This window comes from Alosa alosa, chromosome 18, assembly GCF_017589495.1.
Source record: "Alosa alosa isolate M-15738 ecotype Scorff River chromosome 18, AALO_Geno_1.1, whole genome shotgun sequence".
Taxonomy (NCBI): Eukaryota; Metazoa; Chordata; class Actinopteri; order Clupeiformes; family Clupeidae; genus Alosa; species Alosa alosa.
In genome coordinates, this window is record NC_063206.1 from 25,914,627 (window position 1) to 25,933,607 (window position 18,981).

Genomic DNA, 18,981 nt, shown 5'->3' on the forward strand with positions numbered 1-18,981 from the left:
GCAAACCAGGTCCTGTGACATTGCTTCCTACTCAACTGTGCCCTCTAGATCAGAACAGCACGTTGACTTCTGATGGTACCAGCCTGCCTGTGCTTGTAGCACGGTTTGACAGTCGCATGTGGTCAACACAACACACCCTCACGGCTAGAAACAGGGACACGTGGGAGATATGCTTACGTTCGCATTCTGCAGGTTTATATCCACTCAATTAATTGAAGGCTGCCTCGGTTGAGGCCATAGATTCTGAGCTTTGCTGGCCCACCCCTCAGTTACCCTGTCAAGCTGCCAAGGCCCTGCTTGAAATATGGAAGGCTCTCAACAGAAACCTCAACAGACATGTTATGCCATGTGAGCCTGTTGTTGTGGAGTCCCAGAGAATGTGACTGAATGGTGGCCACTGGTCGAGGACATCTGATTGGCTACTTGATGTCTGGTGGATAGTTTGGCATATAACGAGGTGAAAATCAATGTAATAGATAAGTATGAATTCCTTTAGCTTAAATCCAATGAGAGGCATTTTTGAAATGCTAGCAATAAGACTATGGTCATACCTTTAATGAATTATCAAGATCCAAACGCATTATGGGTTACGCAGTGTTATGCAACATATTGAGACAGACAGACAGACAGACAAACAAATAATGTAATTCCTTCACAGAATAATAGGTAGGTTAATAGATGACAGACTGAACAAAATGGCAAGTTGCATCTCACCTGGAAAGCCATGGATGTTCCTGACCGAAAATGAATTTTTACGATGAGGTGAATGTATAGGAAGACCAAGTAAAATATCCAATCTCAACAGCTTGATGTAAAACTGTTAGACTTGCAGAGCACTTCAGGGTGTCTGTGTCACAAGATAAATCATGAACTATATAATGAACAGAAGCTCATAGTCTCAGAAAAGGTCAGACGTTTCTTATAGGAGGCCACTCATGCTGAGCTGATTGAAGAAGCCTGTTCAATTTCACACTTCCATGCTAATACAACTGTCAGTGTATAATTGTGCCAAAGGTTGGGAAAGGTTCATGTCTACCGCAAGGCCACTCACCCATTTCTCTGTTTGCTCATCAGAGGACTGTTAACTGTGAAATATTCACCCTATTCCTTTATACCATGCTAAAATAGGCTAAGGAGGTGACAGAACCTCCCTAAGCTAACAGCAGAGTCAATTCCCATTATGGTCTGCTGAGGAACAAGAGAAGTAGCTGATCTTAACATAATGACATCCGGTCCGGTGGCGCGCTCGCTTTCACTGAGGATGCGACAGAGTGAAGTGCAGGAAGGGTTGATAGGGTTTCCGATGGAGATATACAGCTGTCTAAAGGGTGAAAATTGATGTCCTTCAGGAGCTAGCTTTTTTCTTTTTTTTACGGGAAGCTAGATGCTAATGCACTAGCTTGACATTTTAACCAGGTTAGTGCAAATATTGTGATATTGAAGAGCTTTAGTGGCACATATCATGAGGGGTGTTGAACAGAGGTCAGGTTTTGGAACAACAAATGCTACTGTAATGGACAATTACTGCAGATAGAGTTTCGTTGTCATGGTTCCAGCTAAGCTGTAGATTTTCGTATAATGGAATCAGGGGGCTTTTACCATAACCGCTGAATTTTCTTCCATTTTTTTCAGTCTGGGTACTTTGTCAATTCCCCTGTGATGTTAACACCTTGTCATGGGCGGATTATGAACTTTTGGGCCCCTGGGCCCAGATGTATTAAGGGCCCCCCACTAATTGTCGTATATGTGGGAGGGGGGGTTTGGGGGTCCTCCCCCAGAATTTTTTAAAATTTGTTTGATGTGATTTCCTGTATTCTGTTGCATTTTGATGGCCAATACTACATTTAATCAGATTCATAGCCTACATCCTGATTTGTTGATTTTGAGGCAATGATTCCATGCAAAGGCTTGGGCTTCAGGGTCCCCTGACCCCTTGGGCCCCTGGGCCTGGGCCCGGTAGGCCCGTGCAGTAATCCATCCCTGCACCTTGCTGTCTACATCCAAACTATGGTTAGCCAGGGTTGTTGTTAGGTTTGTTGGTTTCCCTTTGTCATTTCCACCTGTCCATTCTGCCGTCTGTCTCTTTTTCAAAGAGATGGGGTCTAAACATTTTCATGCAATAATGATATGGTTTGTGTCTCTGTGTTTATTGTGTGTCCTGTCTCTCTTTTTCTCTTCCTCTCTCTCTTTCTCTCTTTCTCTCTGTCTCTCTTTCTGTCTCTCTGTATCTCTCTCTCTCTGTGAGAAAGTATTTCTGTGTATGCAATGCAAAAGCTAAAGCAGGTGGAGCAATTGCTTCCCCTGACTGTTAATTCAATTTAATAGGAGGTGAGTACAGGCTGTCTAAAGTGGCAGGCACCACTGTAACAGCCAAGTGTGCATTAATGGAATAGGCCTAGTGTACAATCCCACATCTCCTGTCCAGGGGGATCCATGGTCAAGGCTAAAGAGTCTGATCCGTTGGTCTGCCACTGCTGGATAAATTGCTGGTTGTTTTTCCTCTCTGGCTAACTGAGACCTCATTTGCAGATAGACTAGGTGCTATTAGTGTGTGTGATCCATTAACTTCTGTTTATGTTTCTCTTTTTCATGCTAGAGGGGTAAGTCAAAGTCATGTTATCTGAATTCTAACAAGTATTTTATGTCGTAAAAAGATTTATTGATTTCCTGATCTGATCTTTGATTCTCTGAGTTGTGAGTGACGGGGTGGGTCCCGCTTGAGAAGCACGACATGTGGTCTGAAACGACAGATGCCATTACTCATTAAAACCTCTTCCTGCTCTTCTCCGGGAGCAAGGCGACATTTCCTCTTTTTATTTGATTTGTTGGATCAATAATCAGGATTATATTGTTTCTCGCACTCCTACTGTACAGTACGTGCCACAAAGAGGTTTTCAATTAACTAATGTGTAGATTACCATCAATCTAGTGTCTGCCTTCTCGCGCACACACACACACACACACACACACACACACACACACACACACACATACACATGTGAGTGTGCAAATGCCCTCTCCTTCCTCCAGCTTCCTTCCTTCCAAACGTCTTCTCTAGATATCAGGGGACCTGTGATTCATCTTCTGCCGCCAAGCCCACAGTTAACCACTGAAAACACGACAGAATCCTCATCCTGCCTCTCTATGTCAGAAGCTTATCTTCAGACTGCCTTTCACTGACACTAACTGCTATCTTAGAGAGCAATGTAGTGACACATCCCTTTTTAGCTCAATATAGGACAATGGTGTTACACAAAGTGTTTGGTGTTATATGACAAGATATACTGCTTGTATATTTGTGCTGAATGTAAATTTGAGGCCTGTTTAAAAAAAACAACAACCTTTAAAATCATTTTTTATCCCAAGTTAAGTCAGGTTTATTCGTCATGTTAATAGGTCATACATATGTACTCATAGAGAAGGCCTCAAAGTCAAAATAGGTTAAAAATGAAGTTGCAGTGCCATTATTATGTGCATGGGAGACAGTTGAATTAAAGAGGTAGAGCTGTAATAGAAATAGTAGGACTAGGCTATAGGCTAATCTGCACGAAGTGTGTTGTCATAAATATCAGACATTCAGTATTCTCTCTTTTTATATTAGGATATAAAATAATTGTGCAACATAATAGATATATTATATTATATATTATATTGCAATCCTCTGGTGTTCTAAGGTAGGCTTACCCCCTTCCTCCAACTACCCCCCCCACCAAAAAAAGAAAAATCGAGGTTCGTATCGAACTGTGGGTCAAAAATCGTGATACAAAGCGAATCGTGAGGTTGATGTATCGTTACAGCCCTAGCATTTATGTATGTATGCGTGGATAATTAAATAGCTGTATTCCCCTGTGTGTACATTTGTGTTTACCTGTTCCAGTGGCATGGTCCTGGTTACGGATTCCTGGAGTTCTGCAGCGTTTGGGCTTCACCTACTTTGTTTTGGCTTTGATGCAGACCTTCTCAGCCCGAACAGACGTCCCTCTGAAACAGGTGAGACACACTCTCACAGCTCAAATCTACTCACTCAGACACTAAAAAGTAGGTCTTTAAAGGTAGGGTAAGCGATGTTCTAGTACACCTTTTGTAACATTTAACTAATATCTCTTCATGATTCGCTAGCTGTCTGTCCTCTGAGAAAAAAGGTCTTCTTACACAGCCCTGTGTCCCTGAACTGGAAACAAACAAAGTGGGGGCAGCCTATCCTCCAAACAATAACAAAACACTGTGTGGAGTTTCTCAGGGAGCACTGAGAGGAGGGGTGAGCTACCTCGCTGGTGTGTTTTGTTTGGTCTCTGGCTCAAATATAACCTAAGTTGCTTTGGACAAAAGCATCTGCTAAACATAAACATAATCAAACACATCTGCTAAACATAAACATAAACAAACACGACGTCATCCAGCATAGCTTACCCTACCTTTAAGAGAAAAGACACAAGTACAGGAGCATCCCTAGGAATGTATGAATGTATGAATCTCTCTGAATTCATTTACTGAGATCCACTTAAACGGCTAGCACGTGTAAACAAAATATTTGGATAAAAAATCCAAAAGAGGTGCAGACCGTACATGACATGCATATAATCAGAACAAAATCTTAAAGGCGCTTTGCCTCCAGCTCATCACACTGTATTTTCCTCTAAACTGGATATTTTCTGGTCTTTGCAGCATAACTGGTGGAACCCTATTCAGGATGTGGTGTTATACTGGCCCGAGTGGGTCTTCATCGTTGCTCTGGAGACGGTGTGGTTGTGTGTCACCTTCCTGCTACCTGTCCCCGGCTGCCCCACGTAAGTCAGCGTCAGCGACTGGCCTCTGGTCTCGCAGCAAACGCCTTCACCTTGTGGACGCGAGGTGGTGCTTCGCACTGACACCCGTGGCATGCATTTGCTAGAACTGGGCAGGGAGCCGCAATCATCAAAGGGCAAACGCAGAGTGGTTCAGACAAAGGGCTGAATTCACTGAGCTGCGTTGGCATGTACAAGTGGGTTCATACGCACTACACTGTAGATGTCAAAGTCCCTAATCGAATTTGCAGTGAAGTGACACAATTCTGAAAGTTTTAGTGTAATGTAGTGGTATGAGGGTTTTTTATTGCTGAATGTTCCGTTCTTGTAACAATTAAGCGATTGACAGTGTTCAGTGTGTGAGTGTTTTTTTGTGGTGTGGGAATTACTGGAAAGTCTTTTCTCATGCCCTTAAATGGAGATATAGTAAATGGACTTTTTGTCGTTGTTTCTTTTTGTCATTGTTATATTTTCTCTCTCTCTCTCTCTCTCTCTCTCTCTCTCTCTCTCTCTCTCTCTCTGTGTGTGTGTATGTGTGTGTGTGTGTGTGTGTAATACTGTATGTGTGTGTATGCCAAACACATGAATACATTGGTGAATAATATGTGTATGCATGCAGTACATGCAGATATGCACAAGTAACAATATGAATCAGCTTGTACTGTATATACTTGCTTAACGCTGCATGAGAGCTAACGGTTTCAGTTCTGCTGAAGTGTGTGTGTGGCTATATGTGTGTGTGTATGTGTGAGTGTCTGTTGGAGGGTGGGGGTGCGCATGCGTGTGTGTGTGTATGTCTGAGTGTGTGTATGTCTGAGTGTGTGTGTGTGTGTGTGTGTGTGTGTGTGTGTGTGTGTGTGTGTGTGTGTGTGTGTGTGTGTGTGATTTATGAGTCAATGGCATGAGCTACAGAGGGATAATTAGCCAATCTCAGTCCGTCATGTGCAATAAGAGGAGGACGGGGCAGAGTATCCATCTTCGTCTATCCCTCTCTCTCCCTCTCTCTCTTTCTCTCACTCGTCCATCTGCCGCGCCCCGTTCTCTCATTCATGCTCTCTTTCCTCGGCTCACCAGCGTGCCCGTACCTGGTCTGGCGGTGGCACGTGACGCTCCCCACTTGATTAATGAGTGGAAATATTTAGTGCTGCCTCCGTACCATATTTTTACTTTCACTGTTCCCAAGTCTGTCTTGGCCATATACAGTGAGCGTGCATTTACCTGACTCTTAAGAGACAGAGCTGCCGTATCATTTTTCATACTTCATTTTTCATGACTTCAGCAGATGTTAGACAGGAAGTCCATCATTCATTTGAACTCACCCTCCTCAGTATATAAGCATAACTAGTATTTAAAGGTGAAGATAGTGTATTGCTCAAAATATGTGGTATACCACACATTTAGTTGGGGATTTATAGATAGTCTAACGAGCCAGACCCACATTAAAATGTAACGTCTGGGCACTCACCGTTCGCAGTGCTCAGTCCGAGGGGCAGGATAATCGGTTGTCTTTCAAATTCCCTCTGCACGCAATAGGACAGCGCTGAGTCCCATGCGTTTTCCCACCAGCGGAGCTAGTTGGCTAGTTCAAACTTTTGCCAACTTAAAACAAGCTTAACTCGTGTCACACTGTTGGCCAACAGCAAAATCCATCTTCTTTGTTTTGAAGTAGCAGGGAATTCAAGCCAAACCGTTGCAACTCTGCCATCAATCATTATGTTAAGCCCGCCTAAGGACTCTATACACGATTTGATTGGTCTGATAGAAGTTTAATTTTTCGAGCTCACAAGCCAACGGAGAGTTGCTAGATTAGCCCTGGAAGCAAATGTAATTTGCTGCCGCTAGGGTGCGTCTAGATTTCAAGGCTAATTTATAGTCACAGAACAATGAAAATGCTATTGAATGTGTCTCTAATATTAGGCTGATTTGCTGTTATGCTTATCCCTTTCAACCGCATAAACAAACATGTGCGTTCCTAAGGCATTTCCGGTGGCACAGAAAACAACATTGAGCTAATGGTAACTTGGGGACAAACAAAGCAATTTAAAAACTAATTTTAAAGTCAACACTTTGTAGAGCATTATGGTAAAGTCCAATTTACTCATTTCATTTAAAAGTACTGTATCTGTGTTGGTTTTGAACGTTTCAACCGGAAGCCCTCTAGGAACAGATTGAAAGGGTCTATAAGCTTTCTTGTCATTACAATTTCAGTGCACCTCAAGTCTCAAGGGCTATTCACACCAGGAACGATAACTACAAAGATAAATGTAACTATAATGATTTGAGCGTCTACACTGACCAACGATAAAGAAAAGTCTCTCCTCGTGTTGATGAATGTGATGTCTAAATGTGATGGATTCTGGTTGGCTGTCAGCTTTTTATCGTTCTCAAAATCATTCTGAAAGTGATCCCTGACAATATTGTTCTCCATGTCGTTATTGCTATAGTTTATGTGTGGATGTTCTCATTCATATTAGCTATACCAATACTTTTAACCGTTATCATTATAGCTATTGTTTGTGCTGTGAACAGCCCTTCAGAATAATTATGAATCCACAGCCAAATCATTGATCTGTTCTGCTGTCTGCCTTGTTTGAAAACAAATGCTGCCCTGAAAAGTGGCTATTTAGGAGCCGGTGGTATTGGAGATGAAGGGCTGTTCCCCAACTGCACCGGAGGAGCAGCTGCATATGTAGACAAGTGGTTGTTGGGAGACAACATATACTGGCATCCAACCTGCAAGGTAGGGACTAGCCTTGGATGTATTAGACTGAGAGAGAATGTGACTTATTTTCCCGGTGGTCTGGTAATACATACTAATGAATAGTTGCATGCCTTTTCATGACACATTCTTCAGTTGGTGGTCAACATGTTCATTGTTCACAACAACACCCTATCACAATCCTTCCTGAGCTCAAGGCATTAGCCCGCTTCAGTGTTTGAATGTGTTTGTGCAGGCCCTGTACCGATCGACACAGCCCTTTGACCCGGAGGGAGTTCTGGGAACAATCAACTCTGTGGTCATGGGTTTCATGGGGATGCAGGTAAAGCAAGAGTGTGTGTGTTGGGGGGAGGCGGAGGGTAATTGAGTCAATTTTATAGCACTGTTTGAAGATAATACCAATTCTACTTTTGTATGTGTATAGTGTCACATATTGTGTCATGTGAGTCCAATATGGAAATTAATGTCCAGCCATCACCATAGTGTAGTCGACAACCACTCACAGGTGATGACTGGGTGATTGGGTGTAAGCTGGCATACTGTAATGGACATAGTATCTCACCTTGTAAGCACATTTGACCATGTCTATGTTAATTAACCTACTTTGTATTTAATTTATGAAATATGACAAAATTGAAAAGAATATAATATTTCTCATCGTTTCATTAAATTGTAAGGGGTAAACATTTGAACTGGTTCTCATGGTCATCCTGTAGCACGCCTGCACACACACACACACCCACAAACACACACAGCTGCACTGAGTCTTTTTGACAGGATATTGAGAGGACCAGGACAGAGAGGACTGAAACAGATGTGTGTGTGTGTGTGTGTGTGTGTGTGTGTGTTCATCATTGTACGCCTTTGATGGTAGTCCTTGAGTGTGTGTGTGTGTGTGTGTGTGTGTGTGTGTGTGTGTGTGTGTGTGTGTGTGTGTGTGTGTTCATCATTGTACACCTTTAATGGTAGTCCTTGAGTGTGTGTGTGTGTGTGTGTGTGTGTGTGTGTGTGTGTGTGTGTGTGTGTGTGTGTGTGTGTGTGTGTCTTTTGCGGGAGACTGTTTAAGAGTTGGGTTCACACATTTTCCTCGGTGACATTGCCATAACATCACCAGCACAAGCCGTCCATTCCCCTCCCCTCTTCTCCCCTCCTCCCTCAAACGAAACGAATGTCTCGCACGCATTTACCAACTCCCCCGTGGGCAGCCGCAGGGAACCGGTCAGCGCTGAGCTCCTCAATCAGCACGGCTTAGAGGACACGCCAGGTGTTTGCCACCCCTGTCTGCGCCCTGCCGGGGCCTAATGTCCTCGGCTGCGACGTGTTCGTCATCGCTGACTTAATCAGCAAGAGCTTGCACACGCAGTGGACGAGAAGGACAGACTCAGGGCCACATCTGGCACAGAGAGAGAGAGAGAGAGAGAGAGAGAGAGAGAGAGAGAGAGAGAGAGAGAGAGAGCTCCAGGAAACGCCTGCCATGTCAAGAACTCTCGACACATCCGCTGCCAGCCAATTACTGTACTTACGTCTCCCATGGCAAACAAATCACCTTTTCACCTCTCATGGGCTCTTCCGGAAAAGCCTCAACTACGTACAAGATGGTGTCAGCAGATAACACTTCAAGTGAATGTATAAGACAAAGAACATGATAACACACTGCTTTTTTTTTCTTGAATTGGATTCGTCTGTGGTGCCAGTAGTCATCTTAATCCAATTTAGAGGAATCCATCTCAAGAAAAGACATCTAATGTTTAATATGCTCCTCAAAAATAACCAAAAGCATTGTTTTCACAGGCTGGGAAGATTCTCCTGTTCTTTCGTCCGAAGAATCACAACGTCTTGATCCGATTCCTTGTTTGGGCCATTCTGCTGGTATGTTGATTCTCTCTGTCACTCTGTATGCCCACATGCAAACCCCTCCAGTCACACAAGTCATGTTCCCTGACCTGAAAATGTATAGCAATCAATACCCGGTAGAATATGCTCTTTCACACATTTGGCACGTCCTCCTAAAGCTGCTCTCCAAGAGTTGAAGTTGATCACATTTGTCACTGCTTGAGACATCTGTCTCAGTGCAGTTTATTCCTTGTTGAACCTGTGTTTGTGGTAATAGCGCGTTTGTGGTTGATGATTCAGGTGTGTGCACTTTCTATTGTTAAATGAATTTTCCTCATTGTCACTCTTAAGGCCAATTCCCTGTTCTGTGTGTTTGAGTTTGTGCCTTTGAGTATGTGTGTGTGTATGTGTGTGTGTGTGTGTGTGTGTGTGTGTGTGTGTGTGTGTGTGTGTTCTGCATGTTTGCATGATTAAGGATTTAGTTCCAGGCAGAGAAATATACAAAACCTCCTTTGGGAGCCAACCGGATGAAGCTCACAGCTCAAACACTCCTAATGGTTTCACTATCCCCTGCCACTCCAACATGAACACACACACACACACACACACACACACACACATACATACAGTACGCAGAGCCCAGACTAGCAGATCAGATTCTCATCTCCCCTTACCAGAACGGTCTTCTGCCTGTGTCTCAGTTGCACTGTGGTAAATAACTTCCACTCATATCCATTAGTTATGATATTGACAATTTGGGATTACTTCATCAAACAAATAACTTACTTAACTTAACTTTAATCTTCACAATTGATTTGCTGATTCAATTTGGTACCATCAGACAGCAGTGAAGACTGGGTGCTGAAGATGAGTGGTCCAAACAACTAAGAGAGTAGTTCAATTTTTAGCTTGTGACTATCCCCAAAGTGTGAAGGCCCCATAGATTCCTTGTTGAAGGTGGTAGTCTTAAAAATCCAAGGCACACTGATATTGATGATGACCCTGATGGTTTGCCCTGATGAATACTGATTTGCAGTCGAAACGCGTAGGCCTTAAAATAAAGGATTTTTCATTTTTTTCATCAATATCAGTGTGCCTCGGATTTTTAAGACTACCACCTTCAACAAGGAACCTATGGGGCCTTCACACTTTGGGGATAGTCACAAGCTAAAAACTGAAGTTCTCATGTCCTTTCTGATGAGCACCTGATGTTTTCTTCAAACAATTGACCCAACGCAACACTCTCCTTTTCTTCAATTTTTAACTAAGAGAGTAGTTGCCAACAGAGATGGTGTATGTGTGTTTGTGGAGGGGGGGGGGTGTCCTGTGATAGTTTCTTTTTTTAGTGAGTGTTTGTCCATCCTCCAGAATGCTGAGTAAAACTGAAATAACAAGTATGGCCTTATTCAAAGGAATTACTTGGACTCCCTGCTTTGTTAAGTAGTTTTGAGGTCATAAGTGATTTGTCTGAGAACTTGTGAGGCTGTGCTTTTTTCTTTCCCGGTTGTTTTGGGTTCCCAGAGATCCTGGAATGTTGTGTCCCACCATGACCGCAGGTGATGACGGAGCGTTTTGGTCTGGGCACGGCCACTTTGGGGGCAGAAACACCAGAGCTGGGACCACATGGTACCTTCTACAACGCAGAGACAATCAGAGGAAAATCACAACTAAGACTATGTGTGCCCCTCACATAGAACAATATAGAAATCAGTATTAGGACTACAGTATACTGACCCTTCAGAAATAAAGAAATATAGAAATCAGAGCAAGGGCCCTTCAGAGTTATATAGAAGTCAGAATTAGGACTATGCCGACCCTTCACAAATACAGAAAAATAGAAATCAAATCATGGACTCTATTGACTCTTCACAGACAAAAATGTAAAAAACTAAAATCGTAGTAGTTTCAATGATCCGAAGACACTTTAAGTGATAAAGACAAAAGCATTCAGTACTGTATGTACTTTGGAACTAATTAGACTTTGTAAAACAAAAACACATCAATGTCTTTCCCCTAATATTTAGGGGTTGCGACAATGATTTACCAAAAAAAAAAAAAAAACAACACTAATGACAAACCCAAACCCATTGATTGTTAAATTGGATTATTAATTAAGTTGTTTAATAACCCCAAATGCATAACAGGATGCTTAATGAAGTCAGTGAGCTGGGGTCTCATTTTGCCTGGGGATATTTTCAGCAGTCAGTGTCCTTCAAGCTTCAAGCGACATGCCCTTAGGTGCTCACTCTGCCCAAGGTTAATTGGGCTTTTGTGTCTTGTCAACCATGTTTCCCAGAAGAAATATTTTCAGTTTGGTTTCTTATGACAAGGACATGCTTGTCAGGCCCAATGGGTGGTTTGGTGACATTGTGTGTTTTTTGGAATTGTATTGGGATTAGTTGTACATGTCGGTTAATATGAACACTAATGTAACATGACTAGTTACTGTATCATTTATCATTTTACACGTGATGGAGAATAAATTTGCTCTATCAAAAGCAGAGATAGAGCGATAGGTAGATGCTTTTCAGGTGGGTGCGTGTGTGTGTGTGTGTGTGTGTGTGTGTGTGTGTGTGTGTGTGTATGTGTGTGTGTGTGTGCCAATTTTAAAACTGGGACTTTGTATTAACAGAGGCTTGATCCCTAGTCCTTTGAATTTCATTATCCTTAACTCGTATGACAAATCGGTCCATTATATTGCTATGTTGAATCATATTGGCCATTATGGTGAGGAGCATGGAGAGCAGAGTGCTAAAATATATTACAGTAGATCTATTCCACTTTACCTTCAGGCACACAGTGATGAAATAAACCAGCCAGAACACATTATATTTTGTCATTTCTTCTCACGTGCAAACATATAAAAAAAAAAAAAAAGGGGGGTTTGAATTGAATTGAATATTTTGTTTTTTTTTTAATACCTTGTATTTCAGTTCTGTCTACTGATACAAAGTCCTCACAGATCCAATCCTGCTGATATTTGACATCCCCTGCCTGTTCATCTTTGAAAAAGTTTATGTATATTTCATCCTTGTAATTAAATGTTCTGGTTCACATCTAACTAAATGTGCAGTGCAGCACCCATTTTGCAGGCAGTAAGCACCCTTGAGTCCATCGCTCAGACAGTCACATATACTCTTGAGGTAAACCTTGACCCATGGCACGATCGGAGCTCTCCAAGATGATCATGGCTAAGAATCATCGTTGTGACCAACAATCAATTATGGTTGTCTCCCCCTGGAGAGACATGGCATTTCGAGGGAAGGCTTGGAAGCAGCGCTTGAACAGCCACTTGTTTCACTAATGCACTCTTGACACGAGAGGTTACCCATGGTGTCGTGCAACGTGTTAACAGTCTCTGAGCGCAGGGACGCAAGTGATGAAACCGCATTGATGAAAAAGAAAAAAACACACACACTCACACATACAATTTCTACATCTTCTTCTAGCTGCATATATTTAGGATATATTTATCTTATTTTTTTTGTATTGATTTTTTTTCCTTGTGAGTCTGCTTCTCTCCCCATCCCTATGAACAGGGTCCAGAAATAATTAAAGTTCAACGATCAGTGCCCAGCAGCGCGAGATTGAAATTGAGCGACTGGCCCACATACCGTACCAGCGATTGTCCCACATCCTGCTTGCATAGCCTGGAGACTCAATCTAGGGCCCGGCCAGGCTATTTCCACATCATTGATTCTGTCATCTATACAAGTGATGGATATTCCCTAACTAGTGTGTTTGGATACTGATCTGCCTGCCCTCTTCCTCGAAAATGAGAAATGTCTCCTTTTTTTTTGTTCCAAGTGAAAACAAATGACTGAATGCACAATAGTAGCCGTGTAATGTAATATTTGATTTGGATAAAGGAATACAATCTTCATGTGTGCAACTGTGTGGGTGGGTGTTTACATCATGTGTGTGTGTGTGTCTGTGTCTGTGTCTGTGTGTTGGTCTGTCTGTGTTTGGGAAAAGGTTTGGAGTATGTGGCTTTTCTTTCTCTCTCGAGAACACTTATTAGGCTTTAGAAAGTTATTCTGTTCACTTGTTTTCTGTCCCAGATGGTGCTAGACATGCTCTGAGGCCTTGACATCCACTTACTCTCCTGAACTCTTGAATGTGGGAGGTCTGGATTTTCTCGTAGCATCTCCATGGTGTTTACTTTATTGCCTGGGCATTGATTTGGAAATCTGTTTCATTTCCACCCTCAGGGAACCTGCGCAGCCATCCTTTCTAAGTGCACACGAGACGAAGGATTTATACCTGTCAATAAAAATCTTTGGTAAGTGCTTCCTGACCCTCTAAATCCAGCCACTTTCCACACAAAAGAAAGGATGAGTTTCCAGAAGACACAAATCACCACTCGCTAAAACACGCGTTTACTTACCCCCCCCTAACGACAGCGGCCCCTGTAAATAATCACCAGCAACTGTCGGGACAGTGGAGCTGGCAGGCCAATACATCCCTGACCAGATCATTCTTCTTAACAGCCAAGAGAGAGAGAGAGAGAGTCAGAGAGAGAGGGAGACAGAGAGAGAGAGACGGAGCTGTTTTATAGCCCTTGTCCCTACATCATGTCACGAGTTCTCACCATCACAAAGTGGGCTGGTGTGAAGCTCCAACGCCTGCCAAACTTAGGCACCATCCCATGTTGATATTTAGGTCATTCGTTTGAATAGAGCCAGCCAGACACCGTGATAAGTAATAGATACAGTGAGAGTAATCCCCCATAACATAAGATACAGTAATTCATTTCGTCTTTGGGATGAATATATTGTCTTGGATTAAGATCTGTGTCTTTCATGTTATGGTTCCACTCAAACAATCTGTATCTTAAATCACACACATCCCAAATCATTGCGGTTTCCCCATTCCCATTCGCTGAGAGTGAGTGGGTTAACAAATTGGCAAAAGGTGCATTTTGACTATAAATTTAGACTACGTTGAGCAAGGAGGAGATCAAGCCATTTTAATTTTACTGTACTTTACAGTGTTTACTGTTTCCAGTGTAAGTTATGAGGCCAACCGTCACAGCCATGCTGTCTCTCTCTCCCTGTATAGTGTGTAGCTTGTCCAGCTGGCCAGAAAGATTCCCCATGTTGTGGTGCTCATCCTGACCCATTATACCTGGCCAGGTTTAATGGACAGTCCATCATGCACAGCTTATTGAGCTCACGAGTTTGAGTGGCCGGCCGTCTCCATCCCTAAAAGTAATTAACTCCCCCGCCAAAGACTGCTCCCTGGCCCTGCTTCAGATTAAATAAAAGATGCCTGGTGCTGGCCTACCCCCCCCTGAGCACTGGGATGCCGCCATTTTACATTAGGTAATATTACATTAAACATTCTTGCACTTAGGAACAGACAGGGACAAGGCTCGCTGGCACGGCCTCTCACAGCAGGTGCCAGGGATTCACTTTCAGCTCTAATGCTATAGCATAATCGGCCATATTATTTATTTATTTGCATTCCACCACCATCCCCAACTCCCAGCACCCAGCCCATCATGTTCCTCCATGGTTTGCTGATTGTGCTATAGTTCAATAATGTATTGTGCCTCGGCCGTCGTGATATTGAATGGGCAGTAAAGTGGCTCGTTTGTGACCATTTGTTGTCGGAATCTCAGGTCACGACCCCCGCCCCGTCCAAGTTCATAGGCGTCATGGTTACTGAAAAGGGTGACTAATTGGAAATATGAATATTCATTCCCAGTTTTAGTCTGCCAGATGGTTTAAAAAGCTTAAAAATATGCCAGTTACTTGAAGTTCATGAAATCTAGACATATTGACAGCACAACAGGGCACTTTTTAAAGTGAGTGAAATAAAGGCAGGCTGTATGTTTAGCTGAAAGGCCAGTGTAAGCTAGCTTGCTAATTTGTGTGACAGTGATCCTGCTCAAGAACAACAGCCACCAAAAATAAACCGGTTCCTCTGCTGTTAACATTGCTCTGCTCGGTGGGCGCCCCCTGGAAATGCCACAATATTTATTTGCTTTTTACAACTGCCATCTGCCAGGCTGTCAGTGGGATTCTGTTGATTGATTGACAAGACACGATGACCACCTTGAAAATCCCATTTTCTGCTACAATAACAATCCCTGGTATTTGTACTCAGTGTCAGTGTGTCAGTTAACCTGCTGGATTATTTAGCCTTGTGAAAAGTGTGTGTTTTCAGAGCTTAAGCACCCTGAGCTTACAACAACAACAACAACAACAACAACTTACTTTCAAACTGAAAATAAAGCCCATCAAACAAATTCAGTGTCTCCAAATGTATTGAATGCGAGTGACCATCTCAAATGAGATTACGGCTTATTGCAATGCTCTACCCTGGCATCAGCCAGACAGCTAGTGAGCTAAACGGCTCATGTGTTTCCCTCCCCTCAGGTCTCTGTCTTATGTGACTTGCATGGGTTTCATGTCCTTCCTCCTGTTCGGATTGATGTACTTCATCATAGACATCAAAGGCTGGTGGGGAGGTCAGCCTTTCATATATCCAGGTATGTCCAACTCCACGAGACCGGTCCTCATTCAGAGTCAAATGGAGAATTTTACTGTATGCATACTGTACTGTATGTTTTTTTTTTTTTTTTGTCATGTCACCCACACCGAAATGCAGACAATTCAGCATGTTTGTCTGCGAAAATGACGCAGTGCTTTGTCATTCCCCTGGTTGTTATCGCATGCATTATCATAATGGCTTTATTATCATGTTGTTGTCTGCAGGCATGAACTCCATCTTTGTGTATGTGGGCCACTCTCTGCTGGGCTTCTACTTCCCATTCACCTGGGAGATGCGCTACCAAGATAGCCACTGGGAAGGGCTCTTTAAGAGCCTATGGGGCACCTTCCTCTGGGTCCTGATCGCCTACCTCCTCTACAGAAAGAAATTCTTCCTCAAAATCTGATGGCCCTCATGGCCCCACCACCAGATGAACCAAACCCCCCAACCTGGACCGACCACGCCGGGACCATAAAATCAAATTAGGAATATTTTGTGGGCTTAATTAACAAATAGCTATGCGTGTAAAAACCCTGGGAGGCCAGATTTATGGGTGACCGCGGACACCTGCGATGTTTTATTTGGTGTCTGCTCTGTTAGGGCTGAACGTCGCGATTAAATCAAATATACTGAAGTGGTACTTAACAAATTAGAAGGAGCGATTCCTCCACTCCAGGGGTAGCCATTATCAGTCGGTTGCCATGGCCACTCCCCAGTGTTCTACAGCGGGGTAGAGGGGTAACCATCTGCTCCTCAAGTGACAGTGCCTTAATGGGGGTCAAGCTGGACGGCTGAGCCAGGAGTGTGGGTGGGTAATAAGGCCAACCCCCCTCTCTGGCTCATACTAATGGAGAGTCAGAGAAAGAACATGTCCACAGCCCACCCTCACCCACTCCACAGCAGAAACAAAAAAACACTGATATCTTTCTTTGGTTGCATATTGCCTCTTCATTACTTCTTTTGTGTCCTTCTCACTCTCTCTTTCTCTCTCTCTTTTTTAATTACTTTGCATATAAAGGACTAAGAATTCAAATATTTATGGTCTTGTTTACTTCCATGTTTTCTTCTCCTTCTCCTCATAATGATATAACATTTAGGGAACTTAAATAAGGGAACAAATACAGGAAACATATCGCTAACAACGATCAAACTGTAGAATTCCATTATCCAGTTTACACAATATGAGATCTGCAGATGGGATCTGGTAGTAGGCTCTGATTAAATTTCCATCTCTGTACCGAGTTTTAAGAAACAGAAATGGACCATCTCCACACTGTCCTCACTCATTAGAGCTCAGTGCACACTGCCCAGAATAAAGCTGAACCACTTTGTTTGGCCACTGAGACAAACCTCCAGCGGGTCCCTCTCTTCCTCATACACAGTAATCACAATTAACACAACACACGAGTTGGCAACTGCAGAAAGACATTACGCTTACTTTTATCGTAAACATCTTAAACATCTCTAATCGAGGAGAACAAAACATCCAATGCAGTCATTCAATCTTGGCTCGAGTCCACAGAGACAGAGTATTGCTACTGTTGGATAATCCTTTTTCAAACTTATTTTGGACAGAAGCCAGTCTTTCACTCAAAGACAACTGACTATGAACACATGGTTGTTAAATGATAAGAGAGAAAGTAAATGGAAGAAATGGCTTGATGATTTAACAGTAACTTTTTTTTTGTCTGAAAAAAGGCCTAGTGTTACATCCGCTATTGTCCCATGAGGATGTCTGTGGCATATCAATTCGTTTAAAAGCTTGCAGTAAAGGACAAAACTATATGATATGGATTTGAAAAGCCGCACACAGACGCATCTGCACTTGATCTGGTTTGGCTGGCATGTCCGTTGTGCCATGGGGGGCAGAGTAAGACCCAGCCTTGTGGTTACGCTTGTCATGGATCTGCCACTGCATCGGCTTGTCTCTATTGATTTAAACTGACCATATGTCTCAAAATGCCATCAGGGCTCTCATATAGGGTAACATGATCTTTGGGTTTATGCACCTTTCAGCAAGGGCCTATGCTCTTTATGTTTAGCTAATAGCCACGTAAATAAAAACCAAGTAAAAAAAAAATGCATTGGGAGATGCTACACATTTTAGCACAGAGAGCATCACATTTAGTAGATCAACTATGAACTTGGGCTCCATCATTCCCATCTGCCAAACATCTGGACAAGTGTCAGTTTCACATAAGCTAATGCACTGTATACATTACCAAGAAGAATATATTTGGTGACTCCGGCTTCTCCTCAAGGAACAGCGCTGTATGTTATCCCTCGCCTCATTCTCGAGACCATTAGATATTGCCCATAGACTGTTTTGGAGCACGGAATGTGGTGACACATGTCCACAAGTCGTTTGCAAGAGGCTTCCTGCATACATAGGTGCTATCATATGCACTCAGATATGTCCACATCCATGGAATGCTGCCCACGTGCTGCTGGAGACAGCAGTTGTGGTGTATCCTCAAAAATATTACCTGGTGTTCCACTTATGTCACAGCCACACTCTCATGACAATGAATTATGAAAGCACTAACAGAAAGATCTGAAGGTGGTTAGATCCACACAAAAATATATATATATATATTGTGGCTCTGTTGGCTATTTCGTCTCTGCTGGGCACTCTTCTCTCGGGGACAATGATTGGAGTGATTGTGGCATGATGGACTGTCGGCGCGAGCTGAGGCCGAGGTAATGTATCAAGCCTGGCACTCAGGCTGGCACTGAAACCCAGGCCATCAGCCCAGACACCGACCTGGCCTCAGACACAGCCATCAATGTCAGCCAGGCAGAGGCAGAGGCCGAGGCAGACTTTTAGCCCTCGCCTCAGATGCACTGCTACTGCTGCTGCAGCTATTTGAGACGGTCATCATCAGACCAGTGCTCAATCAAGTGCCCACTGGAATACAAAGCTGTATGACTCACGCAGTAGGGATTAAATGTGGACTAAAATGTCAAATGGTGAATGAGAAAATGATAAGGTGTTTTTTATGACCTAATAGTCATTCAGTACAGAACTATACCTCTAGAGGAGAGGTTCAAGATGAAGGTCCCTTGATGATATGGGGAACAGTGGGTACCTGGTGGCCTGGTTGAAATTATAGAATCAATCTCCAGTAAGCTTATTTTGGCTACAAG

At 43.1% G+C, this 18,981-nt stretch overlaps 1 protein-coding gene across 1 annotated transcript in view; it reads left to right on the plus strand.

The window, feature by feature from the left end:
- The window catches only part of si:dkey-192p21.6 (uncharacterized protein LOC565246 homolog), a 41,140-nt gene extending 24,255 nt beyond the window's left edge, over nt 1–16,885 (plus strand). Inside the window, exons 12-19 of the mRNA XM_048270570.1 lie at nt 3,878–3,990; nt 4,666–4,787; nt 7,401–7,524; nt 7,739–7,825; nt 9,295–9,372; nt 13,548–13,618; nt 15,720–15,832; nt 16,059–16,885. Coding sequence (XP_048126527.1) covers nt 3,878–3,990; nt 4,666–4,787; nt 7,401–7,524; nt 7,739–7,825; nt 9,295–9,372; nt 13,548–13,618; nt 15,720–15,832; nt 16,059–16,240 — 890 coding nt within the window. The 3' untranslated portion in view covers nt 16,241–16,885. The remainder of the gene's footprint in view (nt 1–3,877; nt 3,991–4,665; nt 4,788–7,400; nt 7,525–7,738; nt 7,826–9,294; nt 9,373–13,547; nt 13,619–15,719; nt 15,833–16,058) is intronic.
- The last annotated feature ends 2,096 nt before the right edge of the window (nt 16,886–18,981 follow it).